The 19,408-nt window shown below is 26.0% G+C and overlaps 1 protein-coding gene across 2 annotated transcripts; it reads left to right on the top strand.

The window, feature by feature from the left end:
- The first annotated feature begins 577 nt into the window (after positions 1-577).
- On the top strand, positions 578-17,734 carry LOC130675146 (protein croquemort-like). 2 transcript variants are annotated; one of them, XM_057480663.1, is made up of 8 exons: positions 578-780; positions 4,399-4,755; positions 7,202-7,365; positions 11,069-11,213; positions 11,291-11,497; positions 13,906-14,120; positions 15,628-16,345; positions 17,353-17,734. In XM_057480663.1, exons 2-8 carry the CDS (start codon positions 4,639-4,641, stop codon positions 17,473-17,475), a joined length of 1,689 nt encoding a protein of 562 aa, XP_057336646.1. In that variant the 5' UTR covers positions 578-780; positions 4,399-4,638; the 3' UTR covers positions 17,476-17,734. The 2 variants fall into 2 exon arrangements, with proteins under 2 accessions (XP_057336646.1, XP_057336645.1); XM_057480662.1 differs by having other exon boundaries at positions 578-913.
- The last annotated feature ends 1,674 nt before the right edge of the window (positions 17,735-19,408 follow it).

The raw sequence follows: 19,408 nt of genomic DNA, 5'->3' as shown, positions 1-19,408 counted from the left end.
ACCGAGAAAAAATTTTGGTTTCCATCTCGTAATGCAAAAGTTATTTGTCCCCAAGAAATCCTTTTTTCTGCGCATGGGTGATTAATAATTTAAAGAATCTTCAAAATTTTTTTCTTTTTTTTATAGATTCAGTTAATGACTTAATTGCTATTTCTACATAATTTATATATTGTTCTCCAGTTCATAATTTTCGAACCGTAAACTTCGGCACCTGATCTCTGCCGTTTTTTAAGCCCAAATTTAAATTTGAATAACTTCCTTTTATTTATTTACTCTACTAAATTTTGTCAATGAAAAATAAAAACCAACTAAAATTATAAATTTAAATAAACGTCAAAAAAAGTCTTCATCAATTATACTAATAAATAAATTACCAAAAAAATTAATTACATCCATTCCCGCAAAAATATGAATAAACTTTCGTCAGTATAAATTATATATAACAAAATAACAAAAAGCTAGATTATCAACAGAGTTTCTACTGAAACAGCCGTAAAAGACAGTGTCATCGTCTATCGTAAATTTAAACAGGCTTCACTCCCTACCACGAGCGTTTACCGGCTCATATTGTGCTCACATATATCAGTTCAGTCGAATCCGGCGAGTCGGTCGCTCAGTTTCTTTGTTGTCTATCCTCGTGTCGATCAGAACCGTGCGTTCGTGTTATGAACCGGGTTTCTATCCCGTGTATCGTGTAATGTGTTCATATTCACACACTTTAGTCATTTCACATCTCAGCTACCATACATACATATACTCATACATTTTAAGATAATGCCGGTAATTTCATCGTTTATATTAATACCTTTTTGTAGTACATATACATTTATATACATTTGTGTTTAGTTAATTTCATTTTATTAATTACCGATAACATCCGGTTTTATTATTTTTGTACCTCAATATTTTATTTGTAAGTAAATTTTTTCATAAACAATAATAATAATAATAATAATAATAATAATAATAATAATAATAATAATAATAATAATAATAATAATAATAATAATAATAATAATAATAATAATAAATAGCAGGTCAAAATTTTTTAAAACGGAGTAGAAAAAAAAATTCTTAAGGGGGATGATTCTTAGGGAGACGACAAAGAACTTCCCCCTCCCCCCTTTCTTCCCCCGGTTATTTAATGCATTAGTAGTAGTGACGTTTATTTACCAGCATGTGCATGGACCGTACTATACATTAACAAAAAAATATATATAGATATATATGTATATATATAGTATAAGAAGAAAGGAATAGACTTTTTTAAAAATTGTTAAGAAGCCTGAACTTTTTTCTCTCACATTCAAGTTAACGGACGTTACTGTCTTTGTTGCACGTGCGCAGTAAATGAAAACTTTGGTCGGTTTTTCTCGTAAGTAAGAAAATTTTGGAAAATGAAACCGTCGATTACTAGATTAGGGAGTCGAGCCACGGTCGTAATTTTGGGTTTCGAGTTTTTTTTCAAAAAAACCGGGAAAAATGACAGCGACAAGGCCACGAAAATTTTAAATATGAGTCTATAGTTTTTAAATATTCAAGGGACCCAAGAAATGTTCCAACGAAAAGTGAAAGTTTTTTGTAAAGGTCTCTGTATAAAAAAATTATTTATTGGGAACTAATTACTCGTTAGATTACGCATTAGAATATAAATCGGTATTAAAAACATTCAAAAAAACAGGTTTTCACAAAAACGAAACGAGCGAAAGTATAAGTATATATCAAAATATTGTTATATTTTTTACCAAGGTCGTTTGGATAAACAATTATTTTTACATAGTATTTAAATTTTTTAAATTTCATTGTGATTATACAGAACTTTGATAAAATATATATGAAAATTAAATGTTATTTACTTGGATTAAATATTTAAGAGAAAGTATTTATTTAATTTTATTATCGAAATAGTTAATATGTATATAAAGAGGGTCATAAGTGATCTTAATTTGAAATAAGAATGTCTAACTAAGAATAAACTTACGAAGTCTATGTCTATTTTATCGGTTTTTTTTTTTTTTAATTCTTTTACCGGCACGTGATCTAAAGGCAGTGAACTAGGGTTTCTTACTCATATATTTACTGATAATTTTTTAAAATATACATATATATGTGGGCATATGTATATACATACACATATGTATATATATATGTGTATGGGTACGGATGTATACATATGTCTATATATATGTATTCATATATTTATGTGTAGAAAGAGAACTAAAAAGTCTTATTATATAACAGAAAAATTAATAAATAATAATATATATTTATTTAATGATGAATTTAAAAATATGTTGATTTATTTCATTGAATTAAAAAACTCAAATTATATAAATCTTGAATTTTTAAATTCATCAACTGCTGAATGGAATTTTATCGTGAGATCTTGCAGATTCATCTGTGATTTTGTATTCTTTGATAATAATTTTAATGAAAAAACGTAATTATCAATGATTATTTAACGTCAGTATATTATTTATTAATAAAAATATGTAAGGAAAAAATGAGAATTATTTTATTAATATAGTTTTTTGTATTGTTTTTAAATTATTTTAATATTTACTTAAATTAACGATGCATGTAGATAAGATATCTTTATAATTGTACATTAGTCATTACGTTAATGTACAAAGTGCAATTTATTATTTCTAGATTTTATTTTATTTGAATATTAATTTTGTGAGATCGATTTTTTTAATTTTATCGGGATCTTTTTTTTGACAGTTTAAGTCTGGAATTTTATTTATAATTATTTTTTTTTTTTTTTTTCTAGAGGAAAAAGAAGAAAAATTATTAAAATTTCTGATTAATTTTTTTTTTTTTTTTCGATAAAAATTTAGGAGATTTTACGGTTTCCGTGGCGCCGCCAAATGACCGCGAATTCATATAGAACTCAACAAAATAAGACTTTTTTAAAGAATAAAATTTTTTGATATCTCGCTTAGTTTTCGAGAGAAATGGATTTTGGGAAAAATGTGACTTTTTAAAAAAAGTGAAAAATTTCATAAATTTTTTAATATCTTCATTTTTTTTGTATTTTTTTCCGAAAATTACATTTGAAGATGAAAATTTTGAAAAAAAAGAAGTCTGAATTAGTTCATTTTTGAAAAAGTTACAGCTATTTGAAAAAAAGTCTTATTTTCTCAAGTTCTACAAGAATTCGGGTCATTTGACTTCCCTCCGCAAAAAACAATTCAAATTTTCTATTTACCGCGCGGATTTTTTTGAACTTCAGAAATTTGAATCGCTAATTTAAAATAAAAATAAACTCCAATTTTTTAAGTAAAAATTCTGATACCAGAACCTGAAAATTTTTAAAATTTTGTCTTTTTTTAAATTATTATTCCTTACAAAAAAAATTATTGATACTCATAAATAATTTTATTTTTTTATTAAAAAAAAATTAATTTTATTTGTACTGCGTAATACAAGTGGACGCGCATAAAAAAAAATTCATTGACTCTGAAATCACTCCGCGGAAAAAAAACTATTTACTGCACGTGGGATTTTTTTTAACTCCAAAAATTTGAATCATTAATTTAAATTAAAAATAAACTCCAATTTTTTAAGTGAAAATTCTGATACCAGAACCTGAAAATTTGTAAAATTTTGTCTTTTTTAAAATTATTATTCTTTACAAAAAAGATTATTGATACTCATAAATAATTTTCTTTTTATATTAAAAAAAATTTAATTTTATTTGTACTGCGTAATTGAAGTAGATGCGCATAAAAAAAAAATTCATTGACTCTGAAATCACTCCGCGGAAAAAAGAACTGTTTACTGCACGTGGGATTTTTTTTAACTTCAGAAATTTGAATCGTTAATTCAAATTTAAAATAAACTCCAATTTTTTTGAATAAAAATCGTGATCCAAAAACTAAAAATTTACAAAATTTCGTCTGTTTAAAATATTAAGACCAAAAAAAAAATTTCTCTCCAACATAAAAATGTCAAAGAATTTAAAAAAAATATATATATATTTATATATGAATGCAAAAGATAAAATGAATAAAAACCGCTTACGCAGATATTAAGTTTAGACAAATCATTTTACTATTCGCGCAGAATAACTCATTTATTAAGTTTATACAACTGTTTACACATTTCATATATATATACATATATATATATATATATATATATATATATGAATAAGAAATTTAATAATAAATAAAATACGAAATAATTTTATCTCTACTTTATTTTTATCATTATCAATGACTAATTAAATTTAAAAAAAAAAAAAAAAAGTCATAAATTTTATATCACCAATTAATTTAAACATTCGCTAATAAAAAAAAATTATTTAAATAAATAATTAAAAAAATGTATTAATACTTAAAATAAATAATAATAATAATATATAAGATTAGATATATTTTATCTTTTTTGTAGCTTAAGGAAGGAGAAGAAAAGAAGAAAAAAAATATAAAATAACCCGGAGTCCAATCGGTTTGACCGGCGGGGGGTTACGATTATATGATTGTGTCACTTTAAGGAAGACGCGTTATTAAAAAAACAGTGTACAATATATGACAGAAATCTATATTAAGTGCGTACACATGCTGGAGAAACGGCAGATAAAATAAAAAAAACTTATTTTTTTATTTAACGAGACGAATTATATTTCATAAAATGAGACCCTGGACCAATAAAACAGTGGCGCTGGGTGTTATTGGATTAATATGTTTAATTGTTGGCAGTCTTTTGAGTTGCACGTGGCGGGTAATATTCGATGGGATTTTAAAAAAAGTAAGTGAGCAGTAATATATTTATTTTTAATTAAGGCCTTGATTCTATTAAAAGACTGATGTAAAGCTACGGGATTATTATTAAGGGATTGTATGGTTAAATTGACAATAAGTATTCAAAAGTAAACGACAATCGCATTCAGACTTGCCTTACATGTATGACTGTTACTGCTTTTTCTAATTCAATTACCATCTTACATTTGTTAAACTCGACTAATCAATTCCGAGCCCGATAGACCAGCGACTGAACACAACAGACTTTTAAAATTACTCTTGTATTTTTATTCAAGTATTTTAATTCGAAAATTTTTATAGGAATTTTAAATTTTGAATTTTATTTATTGGGGCGTTTCCCGCCAAATCGGACACCATTCAGCTTTTGCACCTTGGATTTTTTTGAAACTTTTTTATCTTTTAGTATAGGCTGAAAGAGGCCTTCATGATTTTTTTCAAATTTTTTCCTCCAACCGGTTTCGAGATATCGAATTTTGAAAAATGTAGAGATTTTATTTTCAAACGCCTATAACTTCGTGAAAAGTGGTTTAAATGAAATTTTCAAAGAGACAAAAAATGTTCGTTTTTAGACATCTTTTCAGGAAAAAATTACAAAAAAATTTTTTGAACCACGGTTGTATTGGAATTTTAACTTTTAAGTATAAATTGTCGATTTACAAAAAACACGTACTGATCGATTTTCCTCATAATTTTTCACAACAAACTGTCACCTATTCTACAACTTTTCCAGCTATGCTCATAATCGGACAACGATGAAATCTATTTTTTTTCGATTTTTTAAATTTCATATTCCAGTTTTTTTTTAAGAAAAATGTCTAAAAAAAATATCATGCTCAGGATTTACTATTAATAACCATCTGACACACAATTATCATCCAAATTTTCAAATTTTATTTTCACAGAAAAATTATTATTAACTAATTAATAATAACTAATATTAATTAATTAATCAATACTAATTAATATTATAAATTGACGTTGATTTATTATTCGGGCATTTTTTAAATTCATATTTAATTTTTAGTATGAAAAATATCCGCCAGGTGGCGAAAGTTTGGAAATATTGCTCGTAGTTAGAAATTATTTAGAGCAGATATAATTATACGGATGAAATATATGACATTGATGAACTGTCAAGTAGATTTTTGAAAATTTTTACCACGAAATTTATGATGAAAATATATAACAATTTCTTATGATTTAATTTATGAATAAAGAGATTTTGAAACTGAAATATGAGGATTGATTGCCAAAGATAAGATCTAATTTTTAAAGTTAAATAATTAAAGACTTTGGTGACTTTTCCCCCTTGACGTACGAGAAAAATTCGTTCGAAAAAGATTCCAAAAATTTCAAGATGTAGAACTTCTAAATTTGAGACTCATAACTGAAAATTGAAATTTTGGGATTTTAATTGTAAAAAATACAGTTGATTTCGAACATAATGCAGGCAAATGTCCAAAAACGACAAATTAAGAGTTCAAAAGTGTCTCAAATTTAGAAGTTCACTGTTATGGTCTTTTTTGAACATTTTTGGAACTAATTTTTTTTACATGAGATTATTTTCAAAATCAAAAAAAAAAAAAATAGATGGAGATTCATTATTATGCTGTGTAAAAAAAAATTCGTCCTAAAAAGATTCCAAAAGTTTTGACATGTAGAAATTCGAAATTTGAGACGGATTAGAACAAAGTTCAATTTTTTTTGAACGTCTAGAATTATAATAATAAATAATATAGTTGATTTCAAACTTTATGTGGGCGTATTTACAAAAATGATCAACTCAAAGTACAAAATTTTCTCAAATTTGAAAGTTCACTGTTATGATCTTCTTGGAATTTTTTGAAACGGACTTTTAAACTTTCGTGATTGATCTATACGCATTTGGACTAGATAAAAAAAAATCAAAGATACAGTGCGCGTTCATTTCTAACTACGGTATGAATCCTCAAAAAAAATCTGAACGTTGACATAAAATTTTATCTTGAACGACATGAAATATCAATAGACTATTCTAAAGTGAACCTTAAACTTTGCCCTAGATTTGAAATAGATAATCTAATATTTCCAACGATTTGTTAAAAACGATTTTCCTTCAATAGCTTCAATGTATTAATTCTCAATATATCAATAAAATAATTTATCTTATGATTTAATAACCAAAATGATATAAATATTCACTATTATCTACAATAAAACCATTGAATAAATAAACTTATCAACAAAAATTATCAATTGACTTCCTAAAGACATGCAATAAAAATGAATTTTAGTAAAAATGGTGACATTGACATTGACATTGACATTTATATTAACTCTTAATACTTTTAAATTTTTGAACTTCCCGCTAAGAAAATTGTAAATTTTCAAAAATTCGGAAGTTATTGTTTGTTTCTCAAATAATTAAATATGTGTGTCAATATGTTATTTAGGAATTACCTCTAACACCAAATTCACGGTCATATGAACTTTGGAAAGATACCAGTAAACTTCCAATGAACATTGATTTTTATTTTTTCAATTGGACTAATCCCGAGGAATTGAGAGTACCAGGGAAGAAGCCAAACTTTGTACAAATGGGACCATATAGTTTTGTGTATGTATTCATTTTACTTGTATATATAATAATAGGAAAGAGTGAGGCAAAATGAGATACTATTTTTTAACGAAAAAAAAAAATTTTTTTTGAATTTTATCTACTACACAGAGAGAAAATTATGGTATGCCTTTCTAGTAGTATGAAATATCAACCCATAACGTTATGGTAATAATTACTAGGGACTATGGGCTAGATCCCTATGATTTCTGGGAAAAGTTCCATAACCATAGAGCGATTCTTATAATTATGGAAACAATTTCTATGTCAAATAGTAATGATTACCATACTTATGGGAATAATTCCCATAGCCACAGTTATAGATCCTATATCCACATTGGAACCGTTTCTAGGTGCATACGAAAAAAAACTCTATACGTCATGGTAATCGTTCCCATAATATATGTGAAAAATTCCTATAATTTATGGTAAAAGTTACCGTACTATTATGGTAACCGTTATCATAGTAAGTATTGCCGTAGTAGATGGTAATGATTTCTATAATTTATGGCAATGATTCCCATAATTTATAGTAAAAGTTACCGTACGATTACGGTAGCCATTACCATGGTAAATATTATCTAGTATATGGTAATGATTTTCATAATTTATGGCAATAATTCTCATAATTTATGGTAAAAGTTTCCGTACTGATATGGTAGCCATTATCATGGTAAATATTACCGTAGTATATGATAATTACTTCCATAATTGATGGTAATGATTCTCATAATTTATAGTAGAAGTTACCATAATATTATGGTAACCATTACCACGGTAAATATTACCCTAGTAAATGGCAACCCAGTAATTTATGGTAAAAATTACCGTGCTATAATGGTAATCATTGACATGGTAAATATTACCATAGTAATATGGTAATGATTTCCATAATTTATGATGATGATTCCCATAATTTATGGTAATTATCACCACGATATTACGGTAACTACTACAATAGTATTGTGGTATTTTTCCACCATAAATTAGGGTAACCATTACCATATACTACGGTAATATTTACCATGGTAACAGTTGCATAATATTATGATAAATTTTACCATAAATTATGGAAATCATTACCATCCCATACGAAAAAAATATATATCCGGATATATCCGGGCAAATCTGGAATATTTCGCATACATGCAACATATATATAAATATATGTCTCATATATACAGATTTGCCCGGATATATCCGGATATATATTTTTTTCGTATGGGATGTAATTTGTATGGGTGCTATTTCAATAACCGATATTTAAAAAGACCTCTTACCACACCATACGGAAACTATTCCCATAATATATTGTAATTTTTACCATATAGTCTAGAATAGAAAAAAAGTACGGGGTGAGTTGGTCATCCTAAATAATAAGACTATTTTGAAATTTTAGTTAAAAAAAAAAAAAAAATTGCAAAAATGCTGATCTAAGGGTACCATGAACTTGAAAAAAGAAATTTTTTTACATTAAATGAATAATAATCAACAAAATTAATAAAAATTAACAATGAATCGTAATAAGATTTATAGTAAGAAACATAATTACGATAAAGAAGTAATAGCCAATAATTACTTAACCCCATAGTATTGACTTCTTAATGAGCAATAAAATAATTAAATTATCTTGTCTCTGGTTAAAGTATTGTCTGAAGTTATAATATTAATATTTAAAAAATCGTGGGCGAATAAATGCGAGTGTTCTATTAAATAATTGACTAATTAATAACTTTTGCGTATATTCCAGACCCTCATTCAATTGTTATTACGCACGATACACTTCATTATATATATATTAAAATAATAATAATGTCGCTGTATGACGTGAAAGAATTTTCAGTCATGGATTTGAACAATAAAAAAAAATTACTTTTTTTTCCGTCTCGACATTTAATTAAAGTGTTTATTTTATCTCCGATTTTATCTGAGGAATTTTTTTTTATTGGACAGTTTTTAAAATGCAACATCAAGGAAAAATATTTTCGATATTTAAATATAAATATATTTTTTTTATTGTTGATAACTGATAACATTTATACGCAATTACTATCATCATGTCAATCATAATTCACTTCAACTGGGACATGAAATCATAGCAATTTTATAACTAGCAAAATGCTATTATTATTGTTATTAAAGTAACTGATTCAAATTTCACTTCAATTTTTTCATATATTTTACTATACATTAATTTCAAATTCACTAAAGATTTTGTTTATTTTTGAGTCGATCCATTTTGCCTCGAATTTTTTAATTCAAAATTTTCTAATCTCAATATTTATACGACCATTTTGCCCCACTTTTTTTATACTTAAGAATTTTTTGTAGTTTCTAAAATGTTTTAGAAGATTCTAGAATTTCTGGATATTCTAGAAAGTTAAAAATTTCTTTGAATATTTTCTATAAGCACAGAATTATTTAAAATATTCTACAATTTTTCAATTTTACTTTAAGCTTTAGACTCTTCTAGAAAGTTGATAGATTTTCTAGTGTCCCAGAATATTCTAGAACATCAAAAAATTTTTGTTTCTAAAATATTCCAGGGCATAAAAATTTCTGAATCCTATAATTTTTTAGCCTGCAAAAAATCGAAAACTTTTGCAATGTTCTGGAAAATTTTCTAGGATATTCTAGAATTCTAAATTTTTATATATTCGCATAACTTATAGGAAGGTTTCAAATATTTAAAACTTTAATAAATTAAAGAAAATTTCTATTCATAACTATTGACACGGCTCATTTTGCCCCACTTTTTTTATACTTAAGAATTTTTTGTAGTTTCTGGAATGTTTTAAAAGATCCTAGAATTCCTGGATATTCTAGAAAGTTAAAAATTTCTTTGAATATTTTCTATAACCACAGGATTATTTGAAATATTCTACAATTTTTCTTTAAGCTTTGGACTGTTCTAAAAAGTTTATAGATTTTCTAGGATTTTCTAGTGTCCCAAAATATTCTAGAACATTCAAAAATTTCTGTTTCTAAAATATTCCTGGATATAAAAATTTCTGAATCCTATAATTTTTTAGTCTGCGAAAATTCAAAAACTTATGCAATGTTCTAGAAAATTTTCTATGATATTGCAGAGTTCCAAATTTTTATATACTCGCATAACTTTTATAGAAAAGTTTCAAATATTTAAAACTTTAATAAATTAAAAAAAATTTCTATTCATAATTATTTACACGGCCCATTTTGCCCCAATTTTCCATTTAATAATTTATTGTAGTTTTCTGGAATGTATTAGAAGATTTTAGAACTCCTGAATATTCTAGAAAGTATAAATGTCTTCGTATTTTATACAACTACAGAATTATTCGAATTATTCTACAATTTTCTAGAAAATTTCACCTTTTAGAATATTCCCGAAAATTGATAGATTTTCTAGTGTCCCAGAATATTCTAGAACATTCAAAAATTTCTGTTTCTAAAATATTTCTGGATATTAAAATTTCTAAATCCTGTAATTTTTGTTTCAAAAAATTTGAAAATTTTCGCAAAGTTCTAAAAAATTTTCTATGAGGTTTTAGAATTCTAAAGTTTCATATACTCGCACAACTTTTATTGAAAAGTTTCAAGTATTCAAAACTTCTTAAATAAATTCAAACAGAATTTATTTAATAAATATTTGCCCGGCTCATATTACCCCACTTTGCTAATTTTCATTCCAAAACACTAAAATTTTTTTCAAAATTTACAGAGAAAGAAGAGTAAAAGTAAATATAGTATTCCATCCAAAAAATAATACCGTAAGTTATGATCAAATGAAGTACTGGTACTTCGACGCTAAACGCAGTAATGGAACTTTGCAGGATAAAGTTGTAAATTTAAATACTGTTGCAGTTGTAAGTATAAATCAACAACTAAACCAATCAATTAATTAACCAACAGAATTAATTAAAAATCTATTTTTTTTTATTAGTCAGCCGCACATACAATAAGATACTGGCTACCAGTGATGCAGAGTACACTTTCTTTCATTTTGGCATCATCGAAAATTTATGTCGAAAAAACAGTAAGCGAATTATTATTCGAAGGATACAAAGACGAAATAATTTCAATGAGCTCAATGGTTGCAAGTGATGAATTTGAAGTTCCGCCTTTTGATCGGTTCGGTTGGTTTTACATGGTAATTATTATCATTATTATTATTTTCATTATTATTATTATTTTCATTATTATTATTATTACGGAGATATTACATGATCAGCAAATAAAAAATATAAGAAATAATTGTAAACTGGTGATAAATAATCACGAATTAAAGTACGTTACGAACACGAAATAACTCGGAGTAATAATAGAGTGAGATAATAATCTTACATTCAATCAAAACGCTGAATACGTTAATAAAAATATTGCTAATAACGGAAAAATTAAATGGACTCAGACGATTGGATTACACAGTAACTAACTAGTCTGAATGTCAAGTGCGTGCACGGAGAGAATTTTATGGTAAAAGTTATCATCGAGTTATAGTATAATTTTTGAACTGAATTTTATAATAGAAAATATCATTTAAATTATTGAATAAACAATCTGAATTGTAGTATCTACTAACTGTATGGTAAAATTTACAATTATTTATGATAATCAGAAATTATAACTTTTATTATTTTAAATAATTACTACTATTATCAACATCGTAATTCTTAATAACCTGATGGTAATAGTTACTATCAGCCTAAATAATAATTACCATCTAAGCTAATAAAAAATTTTGATATCAGCTTTATAGTCTGACGCTTGTCTATGTGTAAGTTGTTTAACTGTGGAAGTGATTAATTTCACACACCCACACACACACGCATGCACACACTCACGCACACATGCGTACACTTGCCTGCACACATGCACACACACACGCGAGCGCACTCATGCACACACACATTCTTAGTTAAGAATTCTTACAACTTTGAATGGTAACAGTTACCATCTTCGGTTGTAACAAATATAATTTTTAATAGTTAGAATTACACAGAAAAAAAGGATTTCTTGGCGCAAAAAATATTTACTTATCTCAAGAAAATTTTTACTTGCCCTAAGAAATTTTTCACTTTATAAATTGAAAACAAAAATTTTCTTGGGGCGAGAAAAAATTTTCTTGAGCCGAGAAGAAATTTCTTGCGCTAAGAAAGTTTTTCTAGTCCCAAGAATATTTTTGTTTTCATTACATAATGGAAAATTTTTCTTGTGCTAAGAAATCCTTTGTTTCTGTGTACCATCTTCGATAGTAATTGTTACCACCATCATTTGGTGCTATTATCATTTTCAATAGTAAAACTAATTATTAGAACCACTGAAAAATTTTACTACCATTTTAGATAGTTAAAATTAAAAATTTTGTATTGTAGATAGTATCATTAAATTCTCTCCGTGTGGAAGAGTATTTTCGAGCTCGAAATCAGCGGAGAGTTATGAGGCTGACCATTTTCCAAATTTTTGACAATAACATTACGTCAAAACATTGTTTTGATTTACATCATCAGATTGTTTGAATTGTCTATAAGATTTGATAAAATTATAATGTCGTTTTTTGGGTATTAAAAGACCTAGTACCTGATCAGGGAACTACACGCAGAGAAATTTTTAGTAAAAATTACCGAAAAAGTTTGATAGTGTGAGGACATGTGGTAAATATGTAAATTTTTCCCATGTACATTGTAAAATATACTACTCAATACCATGTAAATTAAGTGCAATTTCTACTCACAGTATAGTAAAAATTTAGTTACTGGCTAGATGTCTTTACAGTACCAAATTTTATGAGTAATTTTCACTCAAAGATTCTCTGCGTGTAGTAATCGATTACAATATCTATTGATATACAATCACATGAGTGATTGGGTACTAGTTCCTTGATCGGGTACTGGGTTTCTTACACGGAGATAATTTTTCGATAAAATTCACCCTGAAATTTAAAGTAAACCTGGGTCGAAAACAAAATAAATACAGAAAGAATGAAAACAAATTTGTTTTCTTTTATCTTTTATTCTCTTTTATTTAAAAATTACTATAAATTGGGTGTTTTTTCCCATGATTTAATACTATCTAGAAAAGGACCAGTTATTATTCATGCAGGCCCAGTTTTACTCACAATTAACGAGTAAAATTTATTAGATAATTTTCTCCGTGCACCTTATGATAAAAATTAAAAAAAATAAACAAAAACTTTTATTAAATAATAACGAGCCATTGAAAAATATTATTATTGTTAATTATTATCATTATTATTCTTATTAGTTATTGTTATTATTAGTTATTATTATTATTATTATTATTATTTAATCAGTGAAAATTTTCCAGTTATTTAATAATAATGAAGTTTCCAGATTTATTTATTTATTACCGCAATTACGTAGTTGATTATTCATTTGATATTTAATCCATGTCCGCAATTAAAATTTATCATATAAAATTATATAACATTGATCAGTAATAATGATATTTATGTTTAGCAATCAATGACCATGACATCAATATTAACTTTTTTTTATTTTATGTTATCTTATTTTACTTGTTTTTTTTTTTTTATAGAGAAATGGATCGACATTTTTCGATGGGCATTATAATGTAGCAACAGGCCAAGAAGATTTAAGTGAACTGGGAATAGTTAAATATTGGAATTATAAAGACACAACAAAGTATTATCGCAGTCCTTGTAACGTCGTTGAGGGTAGTGCCGGTGAATTTTGGCCACCAAATCCTCCTAAAGATGACGTTATCAGTATTTGGACTGCTGATTTATGCCGGTAATTTATTATCTTACACTCAACTATTTTATGTAACTCATACCGAAGAGTACGCCGCTAATTGACTAAACTCAGCCTTATAAAATTTTATATTAAAGTACAGTCCTTTCTGATTGGTCGAAAGAGTGGTTTAATATATATTAAAACGCCCATTTTTATATTAAACCACTGAATTTTAGTGAAATGGGCGGATTTTACCCCCACTCAATAATTCAAGCCAATTATCTATCACTTTTCTCTCTTAAGACGTCACTTTGAATTTAGCTGCCTTATTAACATGACAAAAATCCCTAGACTGCACATGCGCATTTAATTAATCAGCACACGCATGTGTAGATCAAGGCAACGTCAGCTGAATTTGTAACCTTACATATCTCTATTAATTGATGCGACATAACACCAAAGATTACTTTTTTTTATTGAGTTAAGTTTTTTTAACTGAATAGAACTAAACAAAGTATTCAATTTCCGGAAGTATGAATCTTTTTTAATAATAATTAAGTTAATTATTTTCATAACTATGACTGCAGACGCTGACTTTAGACATCACGGCGTTTTTCTTCGTGCATTAATTACATAAACTATTGTATACATCTAGCAAAATCGAGTATTATACCGATTCTATATGATGTATAAGATACTGTTTAAAAATCAAGCCTAACCCCCTGCATGAAAATACCATATATGATAAATATATATGGAAAAATATATAATCAACATGGGACCATATAAGTGGCCAAAAACGATATATATTTTCTTATATATAATATAGTAAGTTTGAATATAATTAATTATATACGTAAGTTCATAAGTTAATACATGTATTATATATATTTATAATCATATATGTAAACTTATAAGTTAGCACATATATGTGTTACATATATTGATAATTATATATGTAAATTTGTAAGCTAGCACACAAATATATATATATATATATATATTCTGAACACAATGTTTGAATCTTATAACAGAGAGAGGAAGACAGAAAAGAATAGATTTTATTTATTCTTACATATATGGGGAGACTTATATGGTTCTATATATCGAAAAATATACAAAAATTTATAAAGTTAAATACATGGTACATATATCGTGCCATATAATGATGAATTATATATGTATTCTTATTAGTTTCCATATATTAATAACATTCATTTTTGAATATATTTAAATTATAAGTTTTCAAATATATAAATAATATATTGAAGTTATACGGAAATATATGAAATCATATGAGAGAAAACATATATAGAAATATAAAAAAATCGGTCAAAATCTATATATAGTTCTATATAAGATTTCATGTATTGTCACATATATATTTATATCTGTAACATATATTTTTACCATATATGATATTTTCATGCGGGCCTGGTTAAGGATTCCGATTATGATCCAATTGAATTCTATTGAAGTGAATCGGATTTCTCAACCAGGGAAATGATTGGATTGATAATTAATTTAACAAAAAAAAATGTCGTTTCACTTTTTATTATTACAGTCCACTTGTATATGAATACTCTGAAGAAGTAATGCATCAAGGAATGAAAGGTTACAAATATCAACTTGGAAGAATATCATTGGGTAATAATACAAAGCGTCGTTACCCACATGAGCAAGCAAAATATTTTGAAAAAACAACAACGACTGAAGACTTTTTTAGCGCGGAATTAACTACCCCTAGCAATATTAATAATAATAAAAGTAAAAACAGTATTAATAAAGAAGATGATCCGGATGTCGTTAATATTGGACAGTGTTTTTGCAATGGCGAGTGCACGCCAATGGGACTAATAAACATAACAGCCTGTCGTTATGGGGCACCAGGATTTGTCAGTCTTCCTCATTTCCACAAAGCGGACCCAATAATTAGGGACCAAGTTGTCGGAATGAATCCGAAGGACGAAGAACACAATTTTTATGTCACACTAGAACCTAACACGGGAATTCCGTTGGATGTGGCGGCAAGATTGCAAATAAATATATTACTCCAGCCATCACTGACGGTCGATTTCTTTAGAAATGTACCGCGTGTCTATTTTCCGATGTTTTGGTTTAATTTCCGAGGGGGCACTCCGGACAATTTGGCGTGGGGGCTGAAACAACTGCTGACCTTACCGTCCACTGGGTTGTATACTAGCCTTGCAATGGCTATTCTAGGAGTTGTATTAATTGTGATAGTTATTATTATACAGTTTATAAGAACTAGTAGTCCAATGGTAAGATTTTTATTTTTTTAAATAACATTTTTAGAAATATTGACAAAAGAATGAATTTAATCAAAGAATAATTAGTAGGGTTAAATTTGTGAGGAAATTTCCGTTTGTTTGAGTACCCACATCGATATTTGGAAAAAATTAATTTTTTTCAACAATTTCCTAATTGTTATCAAAAATTTATATAAATAATTAGCATCTTATCGTAATATGTTGATGTTGGTACTCATTTTACTCAGAATTTTATGAACTATTCAACAATCATATTAAGATTTTTTTTTTTAAATTTGTACATAACCATCTTACCCGCGATTAATATTCAGATAAAAATTTATCGTAACATATCGTTGTGGGTACTCATTTTACTCAGAATTTGATGTACTATTTAAAAATCGTGTCAATATTTTTTTACCAAAAACTTTTTACGTAACCATCATATCCGCGATTAATTAACAAATAAATAATTTACTAAAAATTTATCGTAACATATCGATGTGGGTACTCATTTTACTCAGAATTTTATAAACTATTCAACAATCATATTAAGATTTTTTTTTTTAAATTTGTACATAACCATCTTACCCGCGATTCATATTCAGATAAAAATTTATCGTAACATATCGTTGTGGGTACTCATTTTACTCAGAATTTGATGTACTATTTAAAAATCGTGTCAATATTTTTTTACCAAAAACTTTTTACGTAACCATCATATCCGCGATTAATTAACAAATAAATAATTTACTAAAAATTTATCGTAACATATCGATGTGGGTACTCATTTTACTCAGAATTTTATAAACTATTCAATAATCATATTAAGATTTTTTTTTTTAAATTTGTACATAACCATCTTACCCGCGATTAATATTCAGATAAATAATTATCGTAACATATCATTGTGGGTACTCATTTTACTCGTAATTTTATCAGCTTTTTTAAATATCTTACTAATTATTTTTTTAAAAAATTTTAATCTCAGCCTAATTAAGAAATTAATTTTTTTTCAGACTGGAAAATCGCGAAAAATTCGTGAAGCCAACGGCACTAAAACGGAATTAGTTTACATGGACACAACGACCTCTCTAGACGACCATGAGAGAAGTGATCGACCGTTACGTCCTAAAGATTAATTATAATTATAAAATATCAATTATTAATTATTAATTATCGGTTACCGATTACCAATAACCAAGTGATCAATTTAATTAATTTTAAATACTAAAGTAATTGACAAGGTATTTCGTAAACTATACGAGTTTCAAGGTCCGTATTTACATGACTTGTCAGTACAAATAATGGACAAGTTTCTTATTATCATTGCTATTATTACTATTATTATTATTACTAATCAAGGTTGCTATCAATATATACATATCCAAAAAAATTTTTTTATACTAAAAAAAAATCATGGAAAATTTTCATCTGAAAAAAACGACCTACTTCAATCAATAAATAATAAATCTAATGAGTAATGACTGAAGCATAAAATTAAAAATTTTATTTTGCTTTTGAAAGATCTCTTTTTTTTACAAAAAATTTTAATAATTTTTTTTTTTTCATTCAGTGAATTTTTAATTTTTTTACACAACACTGCCTTGAAAAAAAAAAAAAATGTGCCAATAGAAAAAAAAACAGTTGCCATTAAAAATAGTTACCGTTATTAAAAAATATGTATTAATTACAATATTATTAATTGTTGTTATTATTAAATTTTAATGTAATTGTAAAAAAAAAAAACGTCATTCCACGTCGCTTTTATTGAGTTTAATGAACAATTTTTTTCTAAGATAATGTTAAATAAATGCTGTTAAGATTTTAAAAATACTCTACTAATTAATAATTAACAAATTAATTATTAAAATTTTATGTATATGTGAATGATAAAAAATATTTTATATTGTATTTTAATTATTAAATGTTTATATTCATATTTTTTATATATTGAAGAAAGAATTAATTGAATAAAATAATTAATTCATTTATCGAAAATTTAATGACTTTATTTACTAATTATTGAAAATTAATTAAATTTTTTACCCATGAGTGTTTCGATTGATAAAATTTTAAACTTCTATAGGCTGTATCTCAGAAAGTATAAGAGATAAATATACATTGTTTATGGTCATTGGAAAGGAAATTTGATTTCCTACAACTTTGGTCTGAATAAAAATTATCATAAGATCAATTCTTAAGAAGTTATCGCTATTGAAACAGTTACGTAATTTCATATTATTGTTTGTGTTGTAACTATTTTTTGAAAAAATCACTATATCTTTTAAACTATCAATTTTTAGAAAATTTGTACAGATATAAAATTTGTAGGAAATTAAATTTCTAACAACTTTGGTCCTTATAAAAAATATCGTAAGATCGATTGTTTAGAAGTTAGCGCTATTGAAACAATTCAATAATTTTGTATTATGGTTTGTGTCTTAACTATTTTTTGAAAAAATCACTACATCTTTTAAACTATCGATTTTTAGAAAATTTTTATCGATATCAAATCTGTAGGAAATTAAATTTCCAACAACTTTGGTCCTTATAAAAATAACCGTAAGATCAATTGCTTCGAAGTTATTGCCATTGAAACAATTAAATAATTTTGTCTACTTATTTTTATTGCAACTATTTTTTGAAAAAATCACTATATCTTTTAAACTATTGATTTTTTTAAAATTTTCATAGATTTCAAATTTGTAGGAAATTAAATTTTCTACAACTTTGGTCCTTATGATATTTACCATAAAATTAATTGTTTAAAAGTTAAAGTGCATTGAACAAAAATATGTCGGAAACAAAATTTTTTTTTTGCTCAAAATTTCGATATTTTTCTAAATTATTGAACTCTAAAAATTCCAACCAGACCAGAAAAATAAAAATTTAAAATTTTCATTGTTGATTCTCTGAGTGTTTATTTAAAATATTTATTACTCCAAGAGTTGTTTTAAATGAATTTTAATTTTTTAAATTTCCTACTCAGTGAAAAAAAAAAAATTATTCCTTGATCTCTCATTTTTCTAAAATTGAATTATTACTAAAAAAATAACAATAAAGCTAAAAAAA

The sequence above is a fragment of the Microplitis mediator genome, chromosome 9, assembly GCF_029852145.1.
Source record: "Microplitis mediator isolate UGA2020A chromosome 9, iyMicMedi2.1, whole genome shotgun sequence".
In the NCBI taxonomy this organism is placed as follows: Eukaryota; Metazoa; Arthropoda; class Insecta; order Hymenoptera; family Braconidae; genus Microplitis; species Microplitis mediator.
Note: the sequence above shows the minus strand (reverse complement) of the source record. Positions and strands in the feature narration are given on the sequence as shown.